Here is a 27,411-nt window from a genome sequence, read left to right on the forward strand (position 1 = left end):
TCAGTCGGCTAAAATACTGGAGAATTATGCAAAATGCAAAATTTGCGAATTCAACTCAAACAACAATCTTTTGCATACAAGACTTGTTCCAATAAGTATTTATAACAAGTATAAAGCCTTAAATTACACAAGAACGCATTAAATCACACCAAATATCAAATTGCTTGGTTTTCTTGAGTTTTTAAAGAGTTTCAAAGAGAGTGAGATGAGGGAAAGAAGAATGTACAACTATTTTTATACTAGTTCACTCAATCACAGAGCTACATCCAGTTTACCAAGACAACCTGAGTCTGGTTTCCACTATATTCAAAAGTTTTACAAATCAAACACCAAGATTACACTTTTGAACAACAAAACACATAAGATTTTTGACTCACACAAAAATCTAGAAACACAACCCATAAGAATCACACTTGCAGACCTGAAATCACATCAGGCAAACCATCTAAAGGCACAAGAACATCCAAACCTGATGGTGGTTGTCCCTAGCCAACCATACATGTGTTCTTCAAGCTACTCACAAGCCAAAATGCCTCCAAGATCAACCAAGATCTTCAAAACACGAGTTCCAGCTGTGTATTGCAGAGAGAGAATGCTTCCCAGAGATGGATGACACGATTTCGTTTAGAAAAACTCATATTCGCACCTGTGCTTGCGAAAACACAGCTTATATAGCCTGGTTTAAGTGAAAACAGTCGATTGAATTTTCCGTACAGTCAGCTGATTTCACCTAACTTAAGTGAAATCAGTCGATTGAAAAATAATTCAACTGACTGAATACATTCATACCAAAAACTATATATAACAAGCCTTTTAACCTATTAAAAACCATTTTAACATATTAAAACAGACACACTAAGGCACACAAGACATCTAACCTATGTCATATAGCCTACCAACAAGATATAACACTAACACATTACATTTAACATGTTATATACAAATTTAACACACTAAAACTTAATCTTCAAGAGGATCTTCATTAATCTTCATCAAACACTTAAGATCTTCATGCACATGGCTTTATCAATTCTTTGCTTCAAGCTTGCTTGTGCCAACACTCTACTCGTTGAGCAAATGTCTAGTATTCTTGCTAGAGGACGATTTAAGTGGTTGAGCAACAAAACATTCTTTTGGCTGGGTGAGTTATCTTTTAGTTGAGCAAGGAGGTCCTAGAAAGTAGTTCTATATTCTTCTCCATTCTTTCACTTTTCTACAAAAATAATCCACCAAAAAGGTAATTATATTTATCTTAAAAGAAAATATTAAGATCCTAAATATTTCCATGAAAATAATACAAAAATGCATGGTACAAAGACAAATAAAGAGTTATAACAAGTATGAAAAATAAGTAACTACCACACTTATCACTTACCATTTTCATCTTTGTAAAATGAGACAAACATATGTTTGAGAGTTTTCATTGGCTCTACATTTGACATGTTGAATATTTATCATATTTTTTGAGATTAAGAAGAACTTGAGCTCTTCTATCATACTCTCTTAAATTCATCCTTGCACAAGGATTCTTAAGTAACATTAAATATATGATTATCAACATATATTTGTACAATGATCAAATCTTTGTTGCATTCTTTTCTTAAATAAGGTTGCATAAACCTTTTCTCCTATAAAATCAATTTCTAAAAAAATTTGCTTAGTCGGTCATACCAAGCTTTAAGAGCTTGCTTAAGACCATACATAATAACCTTTTTGAGTTAAAAAAATGATATGCTTTTGAGACATTCAAAACCAAGATACTTTTACATAAACCTCTTCTTCAATAAAACCATTCAAAAAGAATTGTAAAAATCTATTTGAAAACGCTTTATGTTTTTGTAAGCAACAAAAGGCAATGTGTGAAAATAGGAAAAAACACAAGAACAAAGAGTTGAATTGTGTTTATAAATTTTTTTGGCACCTTTAAAAAATATCGTCTAATAGGAAATATTAAAATAATATTTTTACTTGTTACGCAATTAGTTGACGATAGTTCTATCATATGAAGTATATTGGACAAAGAGTTAAACTTTAATTGATTTTGTTTCATAGATTTTTTTTTTTTGTTAAGCTTGTTTTCCCTCGGCTCTCCTTCTATGTTAGAGTAGATAATAAAATGCAAAGTAAAGGATAAAGAAAGAGGGTATCTATTGGTACAAGTGATGATCCAAGATAATGTGAGGGAAGAACACCAAGCTACTATTGGTTAGTTGCGAGTCATGGAAGAATCAAGGATTAAAGTATACATAAAAATCTTGTAGAATTAAAGATTTGTTGTTTTGAGTTGCAATGATCATCTTCAAGAGAGTTTTAAAGAGAGTTCAAGTTGACGATGAATACCACAACTATGCTACAAACTTTTTCTAAGTCTTATAATTATCAAAAGTGTTCTATGTGGCTGTGAGAAATTTTTTGTATATTTTTCACTTTGAGAAGCTATACCTGCGAGCTTAAACTATGTTCTCTTAAAGAATATTTTCTTTCTATTGAGAATTTTTAATCTCACCAGGAGATTAAGTTTAATCAAGATTGCTTTATATACTCGTAATAATTAGAAATAATTTGTGTAATTATGTAATCATAAGTGATTGGTATACTTATTTATAATGTTTGTTTGATTAGTGAAATCTCTTAAACTAATTATCTAAAGAAGTATTGAAAATAACCCAAGTATTTGGAATGAATAATATAAAATCTGAGTATAATATTGTCCAATATGTTTTCTGTTTTACACTATAAGGTCTAAGTCCAGTAATGTGCCATAAGATCATATATTCTATTCAACTCCCTTCTAAAACCATATGTTCTGATATCAGTATGATAATTAAGGTACTTGTACTCAACATCATTATTGTTGATAAATAAAAAATTAAATGTTCAATTAACCAGAAATTCTAAAACCCAACCTTATGCAATTGGTATGATATTTATAACACTTTGAATTTATTTAATTAATGCTTTTTTGTAATGAAAAAATATTTTCTAAAGCAAAACGGATTTAGTTTATCCAAACGTGAACTCACACCGGGCCTGAAGCCCAATCCGTAAAAGTATTGCGAACCCATAAAGTTCTGATTTTCACCTTTCTCATAAAATTGCACCAATCCCTTCGTTTCCCCTTCAAATTTCCCACTTCCCTCTTTTCCTTTCTTTTCCATTCCCCTTTACTGTCTTTCTTTAGTTTTTTCATTTCTACTATCCCTTTCAAACTCTCCGATTAGGGCACACGCGATGCCTCTCTTCCTCTCCGACGAGGAGTACTCGCGGTGCTCCGGTGACGGCGCCGCCGTGGCCGCGAAGGCCGACGCGTTCATCCGAGGCCTCCTCCATGAGCTCGACACCGTCCGCGCCAAGGCCGACGCCGCTGACATCAACGCCGAGCAGAACTGTTCCCTCATCGAGCAGAAATACCTCTCCCTCACCGCGGAGTTCTCCAAGTTGGAGGCCCAGGTCGCCGACCTCCAATCTTCCCTCGATCAGCGCCTCCGCGAACTTGCCGAGGCGCAATTGCAGAACCACCAAATTCAGTTGCAATCGGTTCGAATCGTTCCAAAACGGAACATTTGTCCACTTTTTTTATTGCTGTTTTGTTATTATTGTCGTTGTTGTACTTGTTGTGATTTTATGTTTGTTATGGGTTTATTAGGTTGAGAAAGATAGGGAGATAGAGCGGTTGAGGATGGAGGTGGGTGAATTGCACAAGTCAAAGAGGCAGTTGATTGAGTTGAACGAGCAGAAGGATTTGGAGCTTAGTGAGAAAAATGCAACTATGAAGAGCTATCTTGATAAGATTGTGAGTTTCTTTGCCTTTTGGTTTCTGGTGCTAGTAAGGTTTTAAAAGTAGTTTTGGCGGTTGCAATGTGGAGGTGTTGTAGTGTCTGCCACCCCAATTGTGGCCATATCAACCGCATAAATACTAAGGGCCATGGCAAAACTGTAACGTGATGTGTTTTCTTGTAACGGTGTTGACGTGTTTTGTGTGTTTCAATGGTGTTGTTAAAGGTCCATTTAGGTGAAAAGGCTGCTCATAAGGAGGCTCGATTGAGTGAAGTTGAGGCAGAATTAGCGCGGTGCCGGGCTGCTTGCAGTCGCCTTGAACAGGTTTTTATTTTCTTCAGTGCTTGCTGTTATTTATTGTAACTTGTTTCCTTTGATTTGCCTTTCTATTTTTACATGAGCAGATTACTGGTGGTACTGGATTCCTTCACCGTCTGACTGTTTTAAATGACTCATTTCTGAATTAAACATAGTTGTAGCTTATACTTATTAAATATAATGATAAACAACTTGGAAATTTTGAATTGTGCTGCTCTGTTTTACTGTTTCCCAAAACAGCAAAATGCGTCTTAATATCTATTTCTCTTCTTATGAACTAGACTCTTTCTTGTTTTATCTAGTGTTAAAACTTAAATGTTTCTTTCACGATAACTGTGCAATGTGTGTAAGCAGGAGAAGGAGATTATTGAGAAGCAGAATTCTTGGCTTAATGAGGAGTTGAATGGTAAAGTTAATAGTGTTTTTGAGCTACGCAGAAAGAACGCAGATTTGGAAGCTGATACATCTTCCAAGCTTACAGATGTAAGCTAGTTTAGTAGTGTAGTTGGAAAATGATTTTTTCTTTTTGAATTTGTTTTATTTTCTTTGCATTAATGATATTTGGGTTGTTGTCAATGCTTTCAGATGGAGAGACAATTGAACGAATGTTCTCAATCTCTACAATGGAATAAGGATAGAGTGAGGGAGCTTGAAATTAAGCTTAAATCTGTGCAGGAGGTTGAACTTGGATCATTATCTCGAAATGTGATTAGTGAATTTCTTTTATATGGAACCGTGCTTGATTGATTTTATTTTACCTTTTTAGGAATTAATTTCAGCTAAAGATGCTGCAGCAGCCAATGAAGAACAATTATCTGCTGAGCTCTCTACTGTGAGTTTTATGACAACCTTTGGCATGCACGATCCATGCTCTCCTCCCAAAAACGATCCTTATACTCTTTCTTGACATGACTTAGTTGTGTTTGGCATTAGATATAGGTTCATTTCTGTTGACTTTACGCTTGTGGCATATTAGTGGAATCAATTGGAAATAAGAAATTGATGCAAAGGAAAGACCTTTTGATTAAATTTGAGTAGGTTTCAACCTTACAATGATCGAGTGAAGCTTAGTGTTTCTCTTTTTTTTTTTGTATCAGTTTGAACAGAGAAAATGAATTTGAAAGCTTTAGTTCATGAGAAACAGCAATTTCTTGTCTATAAATCCTAGACATTGGTTCACCAGTCACAATCACAGAATAAGTAGCATTTGAGGCATTGGTAAATCCAATCTCCCTTCTTAAGATTCAGAAAACAGTGGTAGGGTTTAGAGAATGAAAATAGTGATTGTATTATAGTATCAATGGATTGAGCTGATAGGATACAACTGATATTTATGAGATATTGAGGGTTCATTTGTAACTGATTTCCAACAGTCCTAACTAACTATAGCTGAAAACTATACAATACAATTTTGCCAAGACTAATGCCTTGTGCAAATGCTGTGCTGATGATTATGAGGGACTGAATGAGCCTTGGAGGGTTACATTATTTGGAAGGGAATTGTATGAACTTGTTGTTTACAGTTTAGACATGTGCAATTGATTGAACATCTTATAACCCAAGTTTTGTCTATTTTTTGGAGGCATTGTATTTGAACGAAGCCAAATATTTTATGATCTATAGTTTATGCTGGTAGAAAAATAAATTGAGACAAGAGAGATGGTAAACATCTATGATGAGGACAAGGAATCCTTCAATACTATGAAATATAACTAGGGGAGACAGTTGAGTTCTTGAAAATTCTTGCAATGGAATAATGCTGTCTATTAATCTTGACATATTTGAAAAGTTCCCTTGAAGCCGTCAGGAGTAGAAAACCTAAAAGATAAGTTATAAAGTAACTCTAGCAATTCATGTTTTGTGGAGCAGATCTATTTCATGTGGAAAGTGAAATTTTGTTTACACTTAATGAACAATGATATTTTCTTCTAGATTCTAAGCAACAAATTGTTATTTGTGTCTCTTTTATGTATTTTGAATTTGAAATGTCCCTTTTCAGGTTAATAAGCTTAATGAGCTGTATAAAGAGAGTTCCAAGGAATTGTCAAAAAAAGCAACAGACCTAGAGGGTGTGATAAAAGCGTTGGAGGTGAATTTTGTTTGCCATTGCACAATTTTTTATGTTTGGAGAGAATTAGTCAAATTATAAAGTACAAGACATGTTATTTTTAAATGTTACTTGTGTGTAAACAGTCTGACTTAAAGCAAGTTGAGGATCATTATAAAGGGGAACTTGAGAAGGAATTATCTGCCAGAAAACAGGTTGAAAAGGTATTTTTGTCATCCAAGTTGTTTAAATGTTCAGAATTTGATTGCTTTCCCTTCTGACACGAATAATTAGCGGTACTAAAAAGAGTTAACATAGTATGGTTCTTTAAGGTGCTAAGTGTTTTAGGTTACTACTGGTAATGCCTGAAGTTGATAACTACTTGGGTGGCATGGGGTTGACAGTGGTCTCCTTTTGTTTGAGGGTGGGTATTTATTCAAAATAGATTGTGCTTGAATGTACTAATAGCCATGTATGTCTATTTGGGTTCTTGTAGGAGGTCACTGATTTAAAAGAAAAGCTTGAGAAATTTGAAGCTGAAAGTGAGGCAAGGAAGAAGACCAATGGGCTGAGTAATCTTCCTCTTAGCAGTTTCACTACTGAATCGTATGTCTTTACCTTTTTTTTTGTTCTTTTGAATTTTGATTTTACTCATAATTCAATATTCTACTTTTGTCCTTCTCATGGTATAAGTTGCTGAAAATGTCTAGCCCCAAGATGCAGCATTGTTATATGCTGTCTTTTGTATCTAAAATCTAGTACCCATTTCGTTGGTTGTTGAAAAGGGCAAAAATCTGTTTTGTTTTTCACATTGGAAGATGTTATTCTACCTAATAATAAGTTGTTTGGCCATGGAGGTCTCATGTGTAACTAAATTGTTGTCCTGGTATCCACTATTGACAACATTGAGCAATGAGCATGGTCAAACTTTGTGTGTACTTCATAGTGTTGTTATGTGATTGGGCTGAGGTTTTGGAGTTGGATGGCAGGGTTAAAATTGTGTTACTTTATTAATTGTTGTATCTTTATGTGGATGGGAATTGCTTTTTGGTTTTTTGGGGCAGGGTTGATGTGAGGAATAGAAATCACGGAAGTTTAACTGTTTATGTTAAGAACTAGCATTTTAACCCTTGCAAAAATGTACAACCTGAATATTTATTTATATACACAACTTTAGTTATATAAATGGAATCACTTTATTATATTATTTCAATGAGTAAATGAGGGAAGAGTAAATGATTAATATTCTCGGTGGAAGTAGTAGATAGATGATTATTGTTGACATTTTTGTGCAAAATCAGCATATATAATTGATTTTCCTTCCAATCCTTTTCATGTATTAAGTTATGGAAACATACCTATACATGAAAATTATAAGAGATAACATAAAGCCATTGTTTGCTCCTATAATTTCTTTTTCTTAATTAGTTGTTTTGGTCTTAAAGGTGGATGGAATCAGTTGAAGCCGATGGCATGGTGGAGGAAAATAGCTTGCTAGTCCCAAAACTTCCTGTTGGAGTTTCTGGGACTGCATTGGCTGCTTCACTTCTTCGAGATGGGTGGAGTGTGAGTTTTAAAATTTACTTTTAACACCGATCTCACTTTTCTTTTGAATTACACAATGATACATCTTACCATATACATCTATTTGTTGAAGTTGGCGAAAATGTATTCAAAATACCAAGAGGCTATTGATGCATTGAGGCATGAACAATTGGGAAGGAAGGAGTCAGAGGCAGTACTGCAACGGGTATGGTTGACCTGGTGCATCTTTTTTATGTATAACCTCAAAATTTGATGAAAAGAATTGGCATGAAATGACCATTTTTGTGTATTTATTTATGAGTGAAGGACCAAGCTAATGAATAATGATACTTGTATTTTTAGAGGACTGAGATGGTGTCAACTGACTATTATTTCTTTTTCTTTGGTTGGCTAAAAATGTTTTGATGAATGTTTGAGATACCCTGATTATAATTGTTTTCTGGATGCACTGTGATTTGATTTGGAAAATTGATTTACTACAACTCTACTCTACGACACAACAGTGTTCTGGTTTGCCCATGTTCAAAGGTTATGTTTTATAAATGACAAATTATATTCATTTGAATAAAAAGTTTTATTTTTTTGTAAGGAATTTGTTTATAGTATCGCATATAGTTAACTGCAATATTTTCAATACTAACCCATGTTTTCTTGCGTCTATTATGTTGAATATGATGCAATGCTATTCTATTAACCTTTTCAGGTTCTATATGAGTTAGAGGAGAAAGCTGAAGCAATTATAGATGAAAGAGGTATGCTTTTGTGTGAAATCCCAATCCAACATTGCCCTCCTTGTTGATCCACTGAAAAAGTTTAACTAGAAAGAAAAAAATGTAGATCTGCATCTCGATTGTACTGCATTATTTCTCTGATTAGATGTCTAATATGAAGTTATGAATGTACAATAATATTTGGTGGTTTCTATTTTTGTGCTTCCTCCTATTTTTTATCATTTTGATGGTGGTGGTGCTGTTGTTTCTCAAAGATTTCATTGTGCACTGCTTGAGCAAATACACCTGGATTTGATTATTCATTTGAATTTTAAACTGGCTGGTGAACTTTTATGTATATAATGGTAATTTTTCTAGCAGGAATCAGTTGTGCCTGATTTCACTGTGGGGTATATGCTAGCATGTCATTGTTTATATCTGTTTATCATTGATGCTGTAGTTTTTCACTGAAATAAATATAATGATGTGCTCGCAGAGGAGCATGAGAAGATGGCCGATGCATACTCGCTGATGAGCCAAAAGTTGCAAAACTCCCTGAATGAAAATTCCAACTATGAGAAAACCATCCAGGAACTGAAGGTTTCAAAACATAAAATACAGTGTCATCTATCTATACTTTTGTTTACATGTGGATTTGCTAAGGTGATCTCATGCAGGCTGATCTGAAAAGGCGTGAACGCGATTATAATCTTGTCCTGAAGGAAACTGACGACCTTCGGAAACAGGTAACAAAGAAGAACACGTATTTGTTATTGTAGCATGTAATTGAGTCATAGTAGTCAACAGAAGATGGCAGCATGGAGTGGCCACCAAAAAAATCTGTTGTGGGATAGCGGATAGGGGATGGTTGCTATTTGAACATTGAGTAGGTTTTTGTTACATAACATATATATGTTAAAAATAAAGTTGCTAAAATTAAAATCGTTTATACTACTGAACCAAGCAAGGAATAAACAAAGATCACTGTTGACCTTGAATGAAAATTATGGGTTAGTTCTGGAATTGAAGAGACAACATCTGAATGTTATAAAGCTCACTGGAACAAGGTTGAAGCAGATTAAAATATGATTGAAGAGGTGTGGAGAAGTTTTAGAACATAGGAAGAAGTTAAAGGTGTCACGGGGCGAATGCAGAGGAGCGAGACAAAAATTAAGTGAGATTGAACTCAAAATGCATCAGATTTATTTGACATGGGATTTTGCAAATTTGAGTCCAATTACAACCTGGTTTCAGGGCCAGAATTGACTATTGGTGTATTCTCAACATAACCCCTTTGTAGGCCACTATTTGCTATGTTTTCTTCTGCAAATTGTTATGATCCTACCATGATTGCGGTTTGTGCTACAATGACTCTTGGAGGAGCATCAGGGTGCTACTGTGCTCCACTTCAGTGCAATTGTGCTGTCATTGTGTTTCATTTGTATGTGTGATTGTGACATGAAATATGTCTTTCATCAAGTTATTTGTTGGGATTAGTTTGTAATGCAAATAGTTTAAACTTTACTAGAAGTTGAAGAAAGTGAGGGAAAATGAGTGGAATTTATCAAACTGATTACAGGCTAAGCTGTTAGTTACAAACTAACTCTGACCGCAAATGACAGGTATATCACAATAACATAAACTATTTAACAGAAACATCAAAAGCTTGACATCTTATGTTAACAGAAGTATGCTATGCTGTTTATAACTCTAAAATGCCTCCAGCAAATGGTACTTTTGGTACTTTTCTTATGATGTAATAGTTTTATCTAAATTTTCATTTGGACCATTTTTGTCTTCATTATAATCAAGGTCATGATTTTCATGGCCTTGATCATGGTTCCATGTATTACAGATTATTATTCAATAATTGATTCTTTACAGGTGACAGTACTTTTAAAGGAATGTCGAGACATTCAACTTCGTTGTGGCTCAATGGGGTATGATAATGTTGATGATTCTTCAAATATTGCTTCAAGGACAATTACAGAGACTGAAGCTGAGCATGTCATATCAGAGCAACTGGTAACCTGCTTATGGAATTAATTTGTCTCTTCTTGAACTTGTCTGTTTCATTGTTACACGTGTTAAATTGAAATTTGGGATGCAGTTGACCTTTAAGGACATTAATGGACTAGTTGAGCAGAACGTTCAACTTAGAAGCCTTGTGCGTAGTCTTTCTGGCCAGATTGAAAATCAGGAGGTGGAATTCAAGGTTTGTTGAGAAATAAATCTCTTGCTATCCTTATACTTATTACTGCAAAGACCCTTAACCACAATATTTGATTGTTCTTGTCCTATAAATTGTAGGAGAAGCTTGAAATGGAACTCAAAAAGCATACTGAAGTAGCTGCTTCTAAAGTTGCTGCTGTTCTGCAGAGAGCAGAAGAGCAAGGGAAAATGATTGAGGCCCTTCATGCATCTGTAAGTTTATATATTGCCTATTTTTATAGTTCATAGTCTGCAACCTGGGGAGGAGGGGACAGGATTGGGATGGGTGGTTTTTGTTTTAGATATGAGGACATAGCCTTACATTTCCCTGTGGGATTAAACCACTATATGTAGAATACTAACTATAATGACTGTAGTTATAACTGTAGGTCTCACTTGTAATGTTCCACCTCTTTTGTAATTGTCATACATTTTACCTTGATTTTTGTTCTTATGAAAAGTTGTATTCTTTGGTTAATTTTATGTATTGAAAATTTTTAAAGGTTGATTCCTTGTTACTGCACTCTTCAGGCCTCCTAAGTTCATACTTGTGATGTCTACATCTTGTAGGTTGCCATGTACAAAAGGTTGTATGAGGAGGAGCATAATCTTCATTTATCTCATAACCATTCTTCAGAAGCTCGTGCAGGTTTAACAATTATTTATTTGTTGGAATTTCCTTTTAATGTTTCCCCCTATTGTGCAATCAGTTTGGAGATCTCACATTGAGTAAAATGTGAGATCTCACATTATAGGGTTTGAGTGTTGGTTATTATTATTCTTGTCTCTAGAAAAGATTATATTTGGGTAGCATAGAAAATCTGAGTAAAAATGAATTGTAATTTGAGAAATAGTAACAAATTGCTTGATCATCCCACTTAGGGATGTCAACAGGTCCTGTATTCTACCCGTTAGATAAATATCTGCCCCGTACTCTTATTCATATTTGTCGGGTATCCGTTATGCGTTTTTTAATATCCATGTATATTCCGGGGGGTACCTGCGAGTATTTACAAAAAAATAAAAATAAATATTTAACAACATATTTTAATCGTAAATTCAAATAAAATACAATATATAACATTCATAAATTTTAAACAAAGTCTAAATAACACATTTAAATAGTGTTGAATGACAATTTACAAAGAAATGATTTTTTTTGAAAGTAATTGATAAAAAAATAACTCATTCAAAATCAATATATTAATATTTTAATCATGATTTTTTGTTTTTTTAATTTTAATTAGAGTATAGCGTGTACGGATACTACGATACCTGTTCCATTAACATGCGGGTATTAAAAATACCCGTACCTGTTCAGGTATTCATTTATAATATTCATTTCCTACCCGTTGCGAGTTTTAGCAGTGGGTACGGATTTTCTTGACATCTCTATGTATATCTAACAAGAATAAATTTTAAACCTAAAGCCTTTTTTTTTTCTTTTCTGAATTTACTATTACTATGATTTTGGACCCTTTGATATCTTTGTTTGATTATTGTAAAAGACATGTCTGCCTATACAGTGTTGCCATCTTATATTTTATTGATTGTGGGTTTTTCAGCTTTTGTCGAAGTTGGAAGAAACAACCTTAAGACTTCAATTGAAAGTGCACAGGTGATTACTTCTTAAGGATCTCCTTGACATTATTGTGGCCCATTATTTTTTATCTGCTCTGACATCATGTAAATAACTAATTCTTCAACAAGCATTATTTATTTGGTTCTAATGTTAGCACTTGAATTTTGGGGTGTTTTCATTATCACAGGAGGCTTCTAAGAAGTCCCTGGAAAAAGCTGCTGAGCGTATGAGATGCCTTGAGGATGATTTAGCAAAGTCTAGGTATGGTTGAAAATTTGCTGTGACATTGTTTTCAGAAAAACATTGCATACAAAATCTTAATTGTTTTTTGAAAAACGTGATTGCTTTCAGTGGTTCTGGATTTCTTCTGGTTAAATAGTAGTACTATGCCTTTTCTAATCTGCTTATGTATTAATTCAGTATGTCTAATTGGCTGAAATAAGAATATGCATTGTCTAGAAAGGGTCCTATAGACAATGTGAGTGTGTTAAAGGGCTGCCTCACACCTTTATAATGTTTAATCCACTTACCTGGAGAAGTAGTATAAATTCAGTTCTTGGAACTCTCTCAAAATATTTGGTTTACTTGTAGTTATGCAACAGTGATTTTTCTAATTTCAGGTTATTTATTCTCAATCCTTCTAACAATTAACGATTTTGCTGAGTCACAACCATAATTCCCTTTTATCTATTTATTTATTTATTTTAAAGCAATTATAACCAGGTAATCTTAATGTGATTATAACAACAGTATATAGGTAAGTAAATGTTTTACATACAGGTACCTATGAGCTTGCTGTATAGCATATGTATGGTTTCAAATTCTGAAATTGTGTCTTCAGGAGTGAGATTATTTTATTACGATCTGAACGTGACAAGATGGCACTTGAAGCAGATTTTTCTAGGGAAAGACTTGATAGCTTTATGAAAGAATTTGAGCATCAGGCATGTACTTATCCATAATGTTTAGTGCCTTTTTCTCGAATATATGTGTTGTACTTATTTATGGATTTTTGGATGACATTTTAGAAAGCTGAAGCAAAAGCCATTTTAGAAAGAAATGTAGAGTTTTCTCAGCTGGTTGTTGACTACCAACGAAAGCTGCGTGAAAGCTCTGAGTCATTGATTGCTGCTGAGGAGCTTTCTCGGAAACTTACTATGGAGGTTAATATCTTATTCAAGTTAATTATTGGGCTATTTTAAAATTTATAGACTTTTGAGCTGAGATTTACCTTTGTTTCGGGGACACATTCCATAACTTAATTTCAGATATCAGTTTTAAAACAAGAAAAAGAAATCATATCAAATGCTGAGAAGAGAGCGTCTGACGAGGTTCGCAGTTTGTCTGAAAGAGTTCAGCGTTTGCAGGTAAGCATTGTTTTTGTTTCTTATATTTCTTAAATTTGCATATTCTTACACTTGCTATTGCAGGCTAGTTTGGGCACCATACAAAGTACTGAGGAAGTTCGAGAGGTAGGTTATAATCATCAACAAGTTACCTTCATGTTCCTACGAAACTTTCTATCTATGATCTTTAATATTTGTAAAACATAGGAAGCAAGAGCTGCAGAGAGGGTTAAGCAAGAAGAATATATAAGGAAATTGGAGGTGCGTTCTCGTTTCCTTATAAATACTTCCGATTAATTGGTTAATCATAATTCCATATAGTTAAGAAAGCGCAGTTTTGGTCATTTTTTTCATATTTATCATAAATTCTCACTATTCAGAAGGAATGGGCTGAAGCCAAGCAAGAGCTAAATGAAGAGCGGGAAAATGTGCGTAGATTCACACTAGATAGGGACCAGACCATAAAAAGTTCTCTGAGACAGGTTGAGGATATGAACAAAGAGTTAGCTAATGCTTTACGTGCAGCTGCATCTGCTGAATCAAGGGCTGCTGTTGCTGAGGTATGGGTTTTTGTCTATTCTCTTTTGTACACTTTATTAAAGACTTCACAAGTTGTAGAGATTAACTTCAAGTTCTATGCACAGGCAAAACTCTCTAGTCTACAAAGAAAGTTGGGTTCCACAAATGACAAGGTTTGTTTCTTTGATTTGTTTTGTTAATTTATGACTTGTGTTGCTGATGGTTTATTTTATAGTTTACAGTCCTTATGGTTTAGTTTGTAGAAGTTTTCAATGCATATATTTTCTAACTTTCAAATTAAAATGTTTTTTTGGGCATTATAAGTTTTCAAGGGTCTGTTTTTCATTGAACGAAGAAATCTATTAGATGAGATAGAAATGAAGAATGACTAAGAATATGAGAGAAGCATGAGAAAAATGGAGGAACGTTTACAATGTTGCAAAGTACCTGCATGCCACTTCTTTTGGTGAAGTATCTATTTACTTACCGATGGATTCAGGATGTCTCATATAACCTCTGGGATGTTAAATTGTTTATCATTCAGTATGCTGAAGTCCAATTTTAGTATGTTTGCTCTCCTGCAATCACAATATTTATTTTTTAATTCTAACTTCTTAAATTGTTGAATGTAGCTTCTCGAATTGGGTGGAGAGAGTGGACCTTCCACTTTGTCAAGTGATGAGGTGGGCGCAGTTTTGTATGCATCAATTTCACCATATTTGGAGGCATTTCTTGTGCATATGAAAAATATGATTAAGTTTATTGAATGGTGCATAGTATTTAGTGCTTATTCACTATTTCTGCAAGAAACATATTTTTTCAAACTATACTTGGAATTGTGCTTGACAAATCTGCCCCCAACTTAATCTAGGTTGTTACTGAATTGCAAAAGGCAAAGGAAGAGATAGAAAAGTTTAAAGAGGAAGCACATGCCAACAAAGTTCACATGCTTCAGGTTGTTATGATTTTCTTAACAAATTATATTTAATTTGTAATTAAACTAACACCTGGGTTTAAAATCTGCAATGAAGTATAAGAGCATTGCTGAGGTGAATGAAGATGCACTGAAACAGATAGAAATGGCACATGAGAAGTTTAAAACAGAGGTAATTATGCATATTGAACCTTGACGTAGTTTTTTCAGTCAGTTTGATATTGTAGTATATTGTTTGTCTTCTTGATAACAAATAGGCTGAAGATGCCAAGAAAGTTCTTGAATCTGAACTTAATTCACTTAGAGAGAAGATGTTAGAGATTGAAAATGAATCTAGTTTGAAATATGAAGAAGTTGCTTCTGAAACTGTGGGAAAGGAAGAGGCTCTTACATCTGCTGTGGCTGAAATCACAAATCTTAAAGAAGAAATTTTAACAAAATCGTAAGTTGTTTCTTAATGCAGCAGCGTTTAACATAGTGTTAGTTTGGTTTCACATTCCTTACCTTTTTTCTGTGTAGTTCTCAAATTTCAGCATTGGAAATTGAGCTATCAGGTTTAAAGGAAAACCTGGATAGGGAGCATCAGAAATGGCGGGCAGCCCAAACTAATTATGAGAGACAGGTGCGTGAAATATGTTTACTTGGATTGCATGATATTTTGCTAGTTTGTCTGGTTTTTGAGCAGTCTGATTGTGCCATTTTAATGTCACTGATATTTATGTTGATTTTGGGTTTAGTTTTGTTATCTTTAATGTTCATTAACCATCAATTGTTTTAGTTGAAATGAAATATGTAATAATCAACTGAAAGAATATAAAATTGTATTTCATTTATAATATAACTAAAATAGTGACTGTTCTGTCATTTCATTTTGGGATTGGCCCATCCCTTCCGTGATCTGGGATTAAATCGTATTGTTGTGTATTTGTTGAGCATATCCTTGGACCTTTAGTCTTCCTATCACCTTTGCCTTCTCAGCTGAAATTTCTTCTTCTGTCAAATAAACTAATAATACACAACCTGTCTGCTTAATGTGCATATGGAAGTGCAAGTCATATTCTGAAATTTTTTCTTTGTTGCTAGAATTGTTAATCTTTGGGGACGTGAATGTGTGTGTATATATATATATATATATATATATATATATATATATTCTAAGGAATTTCATAAACTGTTTGAGATAACGCTATTTTTATTTCTTTCGATTGGTTTTAATCATAGATGTTTTTTTATTTTTCAGGTTGTTCTCCAGTCTGAAACGATTCAAGAGTTAACAAAAACATCTGAAGCACTATCCTTGCTACAGGAGGAGGCATCTGAATTACGGAAACTAAACAATACTCAGAAAGTTGAAAATGTAAACTATTTCCTATTCAATCCATAATTTAGTTTTCTCATGTATTTTTTTTCTCAATATTTCATATTCTACCCATAATATACTTTACTACAATACATTTGATTTTCCTTTCTGCTTAAGTTTTTATTACTGAGGTGTTTATAGCCCTTATAAAACATTTGTTGGTTTTATTTGTGGATTGTCATCAGATTAACATACCATAATTTTGTTGACATGGATTATGCTGCTGGTTTGTTTTTTGGCTATCACGAAGTCTTGAAAGGATTCAGTATCTTGTATCTTAGTGATTTTTCCCATGAGTTGTTTATTAATTACTATTTGAGGTTGTGCACATCTACCCAAGAATGGAAGATTAGTTGTTTATTTCTTAAGTTAAGAGTGGCCATGTTCTAAAATGAAGCACTAGTGCATTACTGTTATGGTGCAACTGTATAACACAAATGGTTTGATGTTCTTTTGCATTTCTTATTCTTGAAATTATCTTGTTTTAGATATTGGTGGAGAAAAAGAGATAAAAGATAGTGAAACATTGAATTGATATTGACTAAGACATTTATTGTTTCATTTGCTATATGTGTGCAAGCTGTTGTACTAACTCCTACTTGTAGTAATAATCCTAGACAAAACCATGATAAGAGAAGAGGAAATATGAAAATTAATCCTAAAGATATGATAATATATTTTCATATATTCTAACACTACCTTAAGTTAAGCCTTACTAAGCTGTAAGTTTATTACAAATATATGTTTTTCTTATATTAAACAAAAAAGATAGTTGCTAGCAATAATGGCACATGCATGCCTTTCAAACAATCAAAGGAGAGGGGCACAACAAATATGATATGAGGTAGCTGTCACAAAAAATGTAACTTTTGAAAGAGAAGTTCAAAGGGGAAACTAGGTCAACACTAATTAGTGATAATTATTAGAAGTGGGTTTTAAGCCTAACTCAACCCCACAAAACCGGCTTGGAAGGTGAGGAGTGTACTCACTTATATATTATGAATTGACCTTATCTCTAGTCGATGTGGGACTTCCAACACACCCTCTCACATTGAGGTATATTCATCTTGTGCGTGAGACTGGAAATTAATGGGTGGTCCGTTAGCGATCCGATATCGGGTGGAACAAAATGTCCAAGAAAACTCGCTAGGATAGGTTCTAACCTGGCTCTAATACCATATTAGAAGTGGGTTTTAAGCCTAACTCAACCTCACAAAACCGGCTTGTAAGGTGAGGGTTGCACGTACTTATATATTGTGAATTGGCCTTATCTCTAGTCGATGTGGGACTTCCAACAATAACCAAACAATAATAAAGCTTAACATAGTGCCGAAAATCCAAAAGTCTATGTGATGTAGTGCATGTTGTAGAGTGGAAAAAGATGGAATTGCTGGAGGGAACAACAAAGCGTCTTAACTTGGTGGTTTCAGTACAGATCTGGATAGGCATGTTCAGCAGAGTGACTAAGCGTTAACAGTGGTGGCAAAAATGGGAGATTTAAACTCGGGGGAATAAGGATACATCACAAAGAAACCATCTTGGAATTAGGGTATAAGTTACTGAAAGCAGAACAATTTCATATTATTAGGATTGTAGCAATGAAATATACCTCTGGTTATGTAGAATGGTTTTGCTGTGATACATTGTCAATGTCATACAATTTTAGATATTGAGGGAGTAAACGACTAAATAAATAAGAACCAAGCTGATATTTGCTAAATCTACGTTGATTAAGGTTACCCCCCCTAGTTGCCCTTTGTTGTGACCTCTCTAGGGTCTTCCATAATGGCAGCCTTGAATTAATGACAAAAGACTAAAATGCTTAGCTAGTCGCACTTTTGGATTAGACTTGCTCACTCTAAGATGGTATTAGAGTTCCCCCTATATCTAATTGGGTTAGTTTATTTTGCTATGCAGGCTAGGTACTGCAAGCGTGAGGAAGAGTGTTGGACAAGCCTACATAATTTCAGTCACCCCTAGCTTGTTTTAGTTGTGTCCTCTTTGGGGACTGCATCGATTGTAGCCTCTAGGGTGGTTGTAGTTACAAGTGGAATGGGGATATTAATTGAATAAAACAGTTAAACTATTGGAAGGAGAGAGATCCTGAGCTGAAACGTGTGTTTCTGGTACAGTGTGAATGCTTTATTAGTTTTGCAAAAACAGAATCCATATAATAGGGAAAGGGGACTTGATATCCTCTATTGAGAAATCGGAATCAATACACAATAAAGGAGATTTAATATCCTCTAATGATAAAGATATTGTAGCCTCAAGGGTGGATGTTGTTACAAGTGGAATGTGGATATTAGTTGATTAAAACAGTTAAACTATTGGAAAGACAGAGCTCCTGAGCTGAAACCTGTGTTTTTGATGCAGTGCAAGTACTTTATTTGTATTGAGAAAACGGAATCAATATGTCCTCTATTAATGAAGATATGATATGAGAATAAATAAAATAATTCCTAATGATATATATATATATATATATATATATATATATATGTATATATATATATATAATTTAGATATTCCACATTTTATATGATTTATTCCTTATTTCTATAATTATAACAAGAACTTAAAAGACTTGGGTAGTTCACACTTAACAAGCTGGTTTTGTACTGGGGCTTTAAACCCCCTGAATTCTAAGGGATGTTAACTCAATATTAGCTAGTTAGGAAAACAAATCACTGTTATAGGTATCCAAACATGCTAGAATGACAATACAACATAATTGAGGAAGTCTTGGTATCAATGGGCAAAATACGGAAAACACAATAATTCCATACTTTTACAAACATGTCAATGAAATTTTAGAACACAGCTTATGGAGAATGGTGTCACTATGATCCTGTCCTGAGTTTTTATAGTGTTGTTGGAAAGTTTCATTAATTGCAGTGACTTTTTGCTTGCCTATTTGTAGCTTTGTTCTTAGGGTGGTAGTTTAGTTCCACATCGATTATATATGTGATTCAATAGAGCTTTTGATTCTAGGGTAATGCTCACCAAACATGCACCCCCAACTTTGTTGTTGAATTAGATCATTGGCCCAAATTCCAAGATATTTAACCCTATGCCTAGGTCATCTATTTTTCCGCAGTTGTTTTTGCTATGCTGTGTGCTGGTGCCTTGGGATGTAGGGGAGTGATGGAAAGACGCCATAGTTGCTCCATGTTACTTCCCCATTCAACATTGAGTACCTGCTCTTTTACTTGATTTTCCCTAATTCTTTATGTGATACTTTGGGATTTGTACCAATTATTTTGTCTCTGAACAATGTTTTATGGTTGCTTTTCATATTTTGAATAAAAATACGGCAATTAATTTACAAACCCTATGTTGGACAGAATGAACTGAAGGCTAGGTGGGAAGAGGAGAAGGCACAATTAGAGAAGTCTAGGAATGATGCTGAAAAGAAATACAATGAAATCAATGAACAGGTGATTGAGAATATCTCTACCCTATTTTATGCTTCAGTACAAAGGATGTGCAGTAAACTGTTTGTCGTGTATCATAGACGCAAATTTATTTGCATAGCTTTATTATGTCACTAGAATATTGAGTGATGCTACATGATTGTTTCCTTACTGTCAAATTGTTTTGGTTTCTAATTTCATTCATCTGGGAAATGGGTTAGTATTATTGTTATGTTATTCTTAATTTGCAACTGCTATAATTATTGTTTAAGTTTCTCTGGGATTGGACAATGTTTCTCCCATTTTTGTCTTCTCCTTTTTAATTCTCCCATTCGTTTTATTTTTTGAAGGATTTCTTGACAATTTTTTGATTTCTCTTGACTTAATAATACCTTTTTAGATCTGTTCAATTGCATTTGCATCGGTGAAGTAGATATATAATTTTTGTTCTATTTTCCATGGTGAAAAATGCATTGAGGATTTTTATTGTGTAGAAGTCTGAGCTCTGTATGACCTAGTGTTTGCTTGTAGTGATTTCTTACTTATATTGTACACACTAATTGTTATCATTCTCACCATATAAATTTGCTACATTTTTCAGAATAAAATATTACACAGCCAACTTGAGGCTTTTCATATTCGATGGGCTGAGAAGGAGCGTAATGCTGCTGGTATTTCATCCGGAAGTAGTAGCGCAGAAGCCTTTGGTGATGCTGGACTTCAAAATGTGATTAATTATCTCAGACGATCAAAAGAAATAGTAAATATCTATGCCTTGATAAATACTTCTTAATCTTTTTGTTCATTTCCTGGTTATCTAATAATGTTTTTGAACTTTTACAGGCAGAAACAGAAGTTTCTTTGTTAAAACAAGAGAAGCTGCGGTTACAGTCACAGGTAATATTTTGTATTGATTATGTTTCTTGCATGATGTGTGGTAGTCAGGGTTGTATGATGGACAAATTATTCGTCAAGTATTCTAAATAATACTAGAACTATCCTTATATTCATATTATTGTTTGTTACCTGATATATTGTTCAAAATTGCACCATTTGTTTAACACCAGCAGTACCTTCTATCTTTATTGGTATCTGTAACTTTATTAATTCTCGTCCAAGCACTGTTTGTCGTTCTAATTTGAACTGGTGATAATTGTGCTTGGTTTCGTAAGGATTTGTGATGGGGGTGGCGATTTTGCTATTGTTTTGTGTATTTAATGATATAATCTTCTGGGATCTCATGGTTCTCTGTAGCTTGAGAGTGCTTTGAAGGCAGCAGAGTCTGCACACGCATCACTAGAATCTGAGCGTGCAAAATCAAAATCATTTTTGTTTACTGAAGAAGAGTTCAAATCGCTGCAACTCCAGGTTGAGAGTCCTATCATGAAAATCTACTTTTCTATATTATCTTTGGCTTGTTTCTTAATGGTCTTATTGATCAATCAATCAAATAATTTGCTGTTCTTTTTTTAAATATTTAGGTCAGAGAAATGAACTTACTTCGTGAGAGTAACATGCAGCTCAGGGAAGAAAACAAACACAATTTTGAGGAGTGTCAGGTATACAGCTATGTCAATTACATTGTCTGATTTTTTTACTCCAACACATGAACTTCGTTGCAATGCTTTGACAGGCTAGGAAAAAAGGTTTTTGGTGATGTCATAATAACAAAATGCTGTTTATGTTAGTTGAAATGTATTTTGGTAACATCTATTGTCTTGTGTTATGTTTTCCAGTTACTGACACTTGCAGCTTTCGGTTTCTTAGAAATTGCGTGAACTAGCACAAAAGGCTAGAGCTGGGACAGAGAAACTTGAGAATGCCCTGAGGGAAAGAGAAATTGAGCTTGAAGGCTGTAAGAAGGAAATTGAAACATTAAAATTGGAAAAAGATAATCTCAATAACAAGGTTTTGGAGGTATATTCTTGAGACGTTGAAAGTAAATTATGACAATGTATTACTGCCTTTGTTCTACAGTTTTTTTTTTTTTCTAATTTTTTTCCATTCTTTTTTCAGTTGCTTGAAAAGACTAAAACCGTTGATGTTGAGGATTATGATCGAGTGAAGAAACTTGCTAGAGAAATTCAGGTTGTTATATTAGCATAAATTGTTCATTTAAATGAGTACTGAGGCCTCTTTCAACCTTTCAGTTGTATAGCACAATTGATTATTTGATACATGTTTCATGCCTTATAAATGAACTCTGTTATCTAAAGATTGTGCATTTAATAATTTAGGACTATTGGCGATCAAACTGGGTCTGCCAAAAGTAATATGAATTCTATTATATTAACAATCAGATTTTATTACTTCTTTTTTTAGCATATTATATTTAAAGTTAGGACAATTGGCGATCAAACTGGGTCTGCCTATTGTAAAACTAATATGAAATCTATTATATTAACAATCACATTTTATTACTTCTATTTTTAGCATATCATATTTAAAGTGTATAACGGAAATATCCTTGAATCATAGGTATCTAATTAGATAATTATTGTTATTGTATTTCCATAATTAGTCTTCCAATGTCTTGTATATTTATGATGTATTGTTAGCAATAAAATCATTTTATTCTATCCTAATATTTGAGCTGGTATTTGAGCGTTCAAATCCTGATAGCAGCCTTTGACTCTGCTTCCCAAAAGCCCTAGATGACACATCCTTCATTGGCGTCAATGATGGCCAAGTTCAGCAGATTCAGCAATGCTCAAAGAATATATTGTGCAGGATAGAGTTTATGATTTGGGGCTCAACTCCGACTTTTGTCAGGGTTCAGACCCTAAAAAAAGTAAAAGTTCCAGGAATCAATGAAGTAGCCGCTATGGTCAAAAGTGAATATAGTTCACCAATGGGGCCTCGAACAAGATGGTAAACTAGAAAAAAGAGAAAATAATAACCAACATTGTGAACAAAGGTGAAGGAGTGTGGTGTACCTAATGCAATATGCATGAAAAGCCACCTAGAAAAGATTGGGTCCCCCCGGAGCGTGTGAAGGAGTGTGGGGAAAAAGGCGACAAAACAAAGAGTAATTGGTTCAACTCAATCAAGATGAAATAGAGAAAATGAGATCATTTTACATCATATTGGATAAACCAAAGTGTACGTTGGGGAAGTTTCCTTTTGCTGTTGGACTCAATGAGATTCTATATGAAATATTGGATACTGAATTCGGGTGGCTCTGATCACATGCACCTCTACCTAAAAATTTTACCTCCTGCACCACCCTAACGATAAGAAATTCTCCACAACAGATGATACTTCCATCACTACAATAGGACACCTATTAGATGTTTGAGTTTGACTAGTAGTTCATTTGGTTGTGAGCATAATTGGAATGTTTTTGAGAGGGTTACGAATTTAAATTTCTGAAATTGGTTTTATGATTATTTAGATTGACATCATAAAAAGGAAATCCTTTACAACAAAAGACCATGAATGATGTTGTGTTTGTAATGGCTAATTCAAGATTGAACAAGAAGGTTTTGGGAAACAAATGATGATAACATTGATGATCTTGCATCTGATGATGAATGATGATGAATGGCTTGTGAAAGAGAATGAAACAAATTCAACTTTGGATGCTTCAAATGTAGATATCTTAATTGAAGTTAGAAGAGATGAAGATGCTAGTGGTGGTGTTGCTCTAGCTATGGATGATTTGAAGTTTCCTCCAATTGCCGTAATAATGAAGGTCATGGAGGAGATGATGACTTTAATGAAAATGAAGATCATGTTGAGGAAGGAAACTTCTATCTTGCGTTTAATATGAATGATTTTATTGGATGAAGGTCATGGAAGAGATGATGACTTTAATGAAAATGAAGATCATGTTGAGGAAACTTCTATCTTGCGTTTAATATGAATGATTTTATTCAATAGTCTGTTTCAAACATTTGTGAATTTATTAGTTGTTTATTATATGAACAATTTTATGAATTGTGAATCTATTTTTAGTTGAGCTATTTATTGGATCTTGCTCCTTTAAGACTTATTATTATGAGTTATTTTGATAATGTATATTATATTTTGTTGGAAGTCCCACGTCGACTAGAGATAAGGTCAATTCACAATATATAAGTGGGTGCAAACCTCACCTTACAAGCCAACTTTTGGGGATGAGCTAGGTTTAAAGTCTACTTCTTAATACTTACTAGTCAAGTTATGGTCCTCAAGTTTTTTCATCCCCCTTTATGATCCTCTTACTATACTCGAGTTTGACAACATTGGAAGAGAACTTATAATTCCAAAAATTATAACTGTATTTGGAATACCTATCGAGCTTGATGTCAGATACAGCAGTTTTAAAGATGGCGAGAAACTTCTAGTTTTCATTTACATGTCTGTTTACACACACACATCATAGCTATTGCTAGATTTATATTTTGTTTTCTATGTTTGAAGTGAGATATCATTATCTTTTTCATTTGTCTGATCAGGACAAACTAAGAGATAGGGATGCTCAGATTGAGGAAATGAGTAGAAGTCTATCAGAGAAGCAGGATTCTGTTTCACGTCTAGAAAAGGATCTTGCAAACTGCCGATTGCAGCTTGTAGAGAGAGAGAAGAGAATTAATGACGTTCTGCATAATGAGGTCACTGGGATATTCTCTATATCTGATATTTGGTGATATATTCTCTCTATTAACATTGGCTGTTATGATTTAACCAGGCTAACCTAAAACTTGATTTGGAGAAGCATAGGAAACTGCTGGCTCAGTATAAGGTGCGTAGAAATTCTTATTTTGAAAAGTGGATAGTGTTCTCTTTGAATAACTGTATACTCCAATTGTTAAAAGATTTTCACATTACTTTTCTTTGCCATCATTTTCCAGAAGAGGATTGATGTTTTGTTAAGGGAAAAGGAAGACATAAGTAAAGAGAACCAGCAACTATCTAGGCAATTAGATGAGATTAAACAAGGTGATTAAATTATTTTTCCAATCTCTATTCCTTTGCTGTCCGTGTTTATATTTGTTTCTAAACTGCTATTGCTGTTGGAAATTCTTGTTTAAATTTCATGGTGTATATTAGTGAAAAGGTCAACATCTGATACAACTGGTGAACAAGCGATGAAGGAAGAAAAGGACACAAGAATACAGGTTCATTTGAAACACTAGTTTTGTTTTAACTCACTGTCATAATTTTACCTTTTTTGTGATGAGCAACTAAATTTGTCTTAATTTTACTTATTATTTCTGATTGCTAGATTCTGGAGAAACATCTAGAGAGACTCAGAGATGAATTAAAGAAGGAGAAGGAAGAAAGTCGCCTGGAGAGAGGGAGACGACTAAAGAGTGAAAAGGCCATAAAGGACTCTTACAACAATGTTGAGCAGGTTCTTCCCCTCACCCACCCCCTAATTGTCTTTTTGTGCCAGTACCTTTCAGTAATTTGTTTGCTTTAATTTCTTGTACCTATTAATATGCTCATGTAAGTGAAAATTTTATACCCTAACTTTATATTTATGGTCATAAAGTGTGGAATTAGGTTTAACTCAACCTTACAAAATCTCTTTATAAGATGAAATTTGCACTCACTCTTATACTGTTGAGAATAAAGAAGATAGGGATTGAGATTAATCTCCCTTGTGTATAAACCACACATAGGGTAATCTATTTATAATAGAGAAAGGTACAAGTAAAAAGAGTAACCGAAAATAAAAAGATTAAATAGAAGATATTGTTTGATATTGTGGTTATCAATATCTAACAATATCTTAATAATATCAAACTATATCTAACACTCCCCCTCAAGCTGGAGCATACAAATCGTATGTGCCAAGCTTGTTACAAATATAATCAATTCTAGGCCCCCGTAAAGACTTCGTAAAAATATCTGCTAACTGATCACTTGAGTTAACAAACTCAGTCTTGATGTCTCCAGACATAACCTTTTCCCGAACGAAATGACAATCAATCTCAATGTGTTTAGTCCTCTCATGAAAGACAGGATTAGAGCTAATATGAAGGGCAGCCTGATTGTCACATACAAGTGTCATTTGAGTAATATCTCCAAATTGTAACTCTTGAAGCAATTGCTTGAGCCAAACAAGTTCACAGGCAGCTGAGGCCATAGCTCTATATTCTGCTTCTGCACTAGATCTTGCTACAACACTCTGTTTCTTACTTTTCCACGAGATCAAGTTACCACCAATGGAGACACAATACCCAGATGTAGATCTTCTATCAGAAGGAGATCCTGCCCAATCAGCATCTGAATAGCAAACAACTCTTGTATGGTTATTAGAACCATATAACAATCCTTTTCCAGGAGATTTTTTAATATACTTCAAGATGCGAATGACTGCATTCCAATGATCTTCACATGGAGAATTAAGAAATTGGCTTACCACACTGACTGCAAAGGAAATGTCAGGACGAGTAACGGTAAGATAATTCAATTTCCCAACCAATCGTCTATACTGCTCAGGATCAGATATAGGCTCCCCCTGATTTGGTAGAAGTTTAGTATTGGGATCCATGGGTGTATCAACAGACTTTGAACTCATCAATCCAGTTTCCTCCAGAATATCCATGGCATACTTTCTTTGAGATATAACAATACCATCATTGGACTGTGCCACCTCAATACCCAAGAAATATCTGAGTTTGCCAAGATCTTTGGTCTGAAAATGGTGACAGATATGTTGTTTCAACTGAGAGATGCCATGGTTGTTACTCCCTGTAAGAACGATGTCATCAACATATACTATCAAGTAAACACATCCAGCACTCGAGTGTTGATAAAAAACAGAATGATCTGTTTCACACCGAGTCATACCAAATTGTTGAACAACATTGCTAAACTTTCCAAACCAGGCCCTAGGAGATTGTTTTAGGCCATATAGTGATTTGCGAAGACGACATACCATCCCAGAAGACTCCTCCTGAGCAACAAACCCAGGAGGTTGCTCCATATAAATTTCCTCTTGCAAATCACCATTGAGGAAAGCATTCTTAACATCCAGTTGATAAAGAGGCCATTGTTTAAGAGCGGCCATGGCGATAAATAAACGAACAGAAGCCATCTTTGCCACGGGGGAAAAAGTATCTCCATAATCCAACCCAAAAATTTGAGTATAACCTTTGGCTACAAGACGAGCTTTGAGGCGATCAATAGTACCATCAGGTCCAACTTTGATAGCAAACACCCACCTGCAACCAACAACAGATTTCCCAGACGGCAACGGGACCAGTTCCCAAGTTCCACTATTATGAAGAGCACTTAATTCATCTGCCATGGCCTGACGCCAACCAGGATGGGCTAAAGCGTCACGGACAGTTTTTGGAATGGTCACAGAAGAAAGAGAGGAAAGTCATGTATAAAAAGGTAATGACAAGCGATGATAACTCAAAGGAATATAATGGGGAGAGGGATTACGGGTAGAACGCATACCTTTTCGGAGGGCAATGGGAAGGTCAGACTCAGGTGTCAGAGCCGGAGGAGACAGAGTAGTTGGCACTGGAGTGGAGTCACATGGTGGTGGTTGTGATCGATTACGGTGACTATAAACCTGAAGAGGTGGAGGAGGAGCAGGTGACTGTGGAGCAGGAACCGAGGGTGAAGACACAGTAAGAGGGTCACAAACAATAGGAACGTTAAAGGTATTAGAAGAGTTGTCAGGATTGGATGGAGTCAGAGGT

At 34.5% G+C, this 27,411-nt stretch overlaps 1 protein-coding gene across 1 annotated transcript in view; it reads left to right on the forward strand.

Annotated features, from left to right (window-relative positions):
- Positions 1-3,111: 3,111 nt before the first annotated feature.
- NUA (nuclear pore anchor) overlaps positions 3,112-27,411 on the forward strand; it is a 30,469-nt gene continuing 6,169 nt past the window's right edge. The window contains exons 1-45 of the mRNA XM_085670044.1: positions 3,112-3,537; positions 3,647-3,793; positions 4,003-4,101; positions 4,450-4,578; positions 4,681-4,773; positions 4,862-4,927; positions 6,095-6,184; positions 6,289-6,366; positions 6,639-6,748; positions 7,588-7,708; positions 7,800-7,892; positions 8,391-8,439; positions 8,894-8,997; positions 9,075-9,143; positions 10,282-10,422; positions 10,508-10,612; positions 10,708-10,821; positions 11,179-11,257; positions 12,174-12,226; positions 12,378-12,451; positions 13,032-13,138; positions 13,223-13,353; positions 13,459-13,557; positions 13,621-13,662; positions 13,744-13,797; positions 13,917-14,096; positions 14,181-14,228; positions 14,688-14,738; positions 14,927-15,010; positions 15,087-15,161; positions 15,247-15,431; positions 15,509-15,611; positions 16,230-16,346; positions 19,697-19,789; positions 20,367-20,525; positions 20,609-20,662; positions 21,020-21,133; positions 21,247-21,324; positions 21,533-21,682; positions 21,782-21,853; positions 24,205-24,360; positions 24,438-24,491; positions 24,601-24,688; positions 24,800-24,867; positions 24,975-25,103. Of these exons, the coding sequence (XP_085526170.1) occupies positions 3,232-3,537; positions 3,647-3,793; positions 4,003-4,101; positions 4,450-4,578; positions 4,681-4,773; positions 4,862-4,927; positions 6,095-6,184; positions 6,289-6,366; positions 6,639-6,748; positions 7,588-7,708; positions 7,800-7,892; positions 8,391-8,439; positions 8,894-8,997; positions 9,075-9,143; positions 10,282-10,422; positions 10,508-10,612; positions 10,708-10,821; positions 11,179-11,257; positions 12,174-12,226; positions 12,378-12,451; positions 13,032-13,138; positions 13,223-13,353; positions 13,459-13,557; positions 13,621-13,662; positions 13,744-13,797; positions 13,917-14,096; positions 14,181-14,228; positions 14,688-14,738; positions 14,927-15,010; positions 15,087-15,161; positions 15,247-15,431; positions 15,509-15,611; positions 16,230-16,346; positions 19,697-19,789; positions 20,367-20,525; positions 20,609-20,662; positions 21,020-21,133; positions 21,247-21,324; positions 21,533-21,682; positions 21,782-21,853; positions 24,205-24,360; positions 24,438-24,491; positions 24,601-24,688; positions 24,800-24,867; positions 24,975-25,103 (4,611 nt within the window). The 5' untranslated portion in view covers positions 3,112-3,231. The remainder of the gene's footprint in view (positions 3,538-3,646; positions 3,794-4,002; positions 4,102-4,449; positions 4,579-4,680; positions 4,774-4,861; positions 4,928-6,094; positions 6,185-6,288; positions 6,367-6,638; positions 6,749-7,587; positions 7,709-7,799; positions 7,893-8,390; positions 8,440-8,893; positions 8,998-9,074; positions 9,144-10,281; positions 10,423-10,507; positions 10,613-10,707; positions 10,822-11,178; positions 11,258-12,173; positions 12,227-12,377; positions 12,452-13,031; positions 13,139-13,222; positions 13,354-13,458; positions 13,558-13,620; positions 13,663-13,743; positions 13,798-13,916; positions 14,097-14,180; positions 14,229-14,687; positions 14,739-14,926; positions 15,011-15,086; positions 15,162-15,246; positions 15,432-15,508; positions 15,612-16,229; positions 16,347-19,696; positions 19,790-20,366; positions 20,526-20,608; positions 20,663-21,019; positions 21,134-21,246; positions 21,325-21,532; positions 21,683-21,781; positions 21,854-24,204; positions 24,361-24,437; positions 24,492-24,600; positions 24,689-24,799; positions 24,868-24,974; positions 25,104-27,411) is intronic.

The sequence above is a fragment of the Vigna unguiculata genome, chromosome 1 (genome assembly GCF_037176805.1).
Source record: "Vigna unguiculata cultivar grain cowpea cultivar isolate G323 ecotype 2 chromosome 1, ASM3717680v1, whole genome shotgun sequence".
Lineage (NCBI taxonomy): Eukaryota > Viridiplantae > Streptophyta > Magnoliopsida > Fabales > Fabaceae > Vigna > Vigna unguiculata.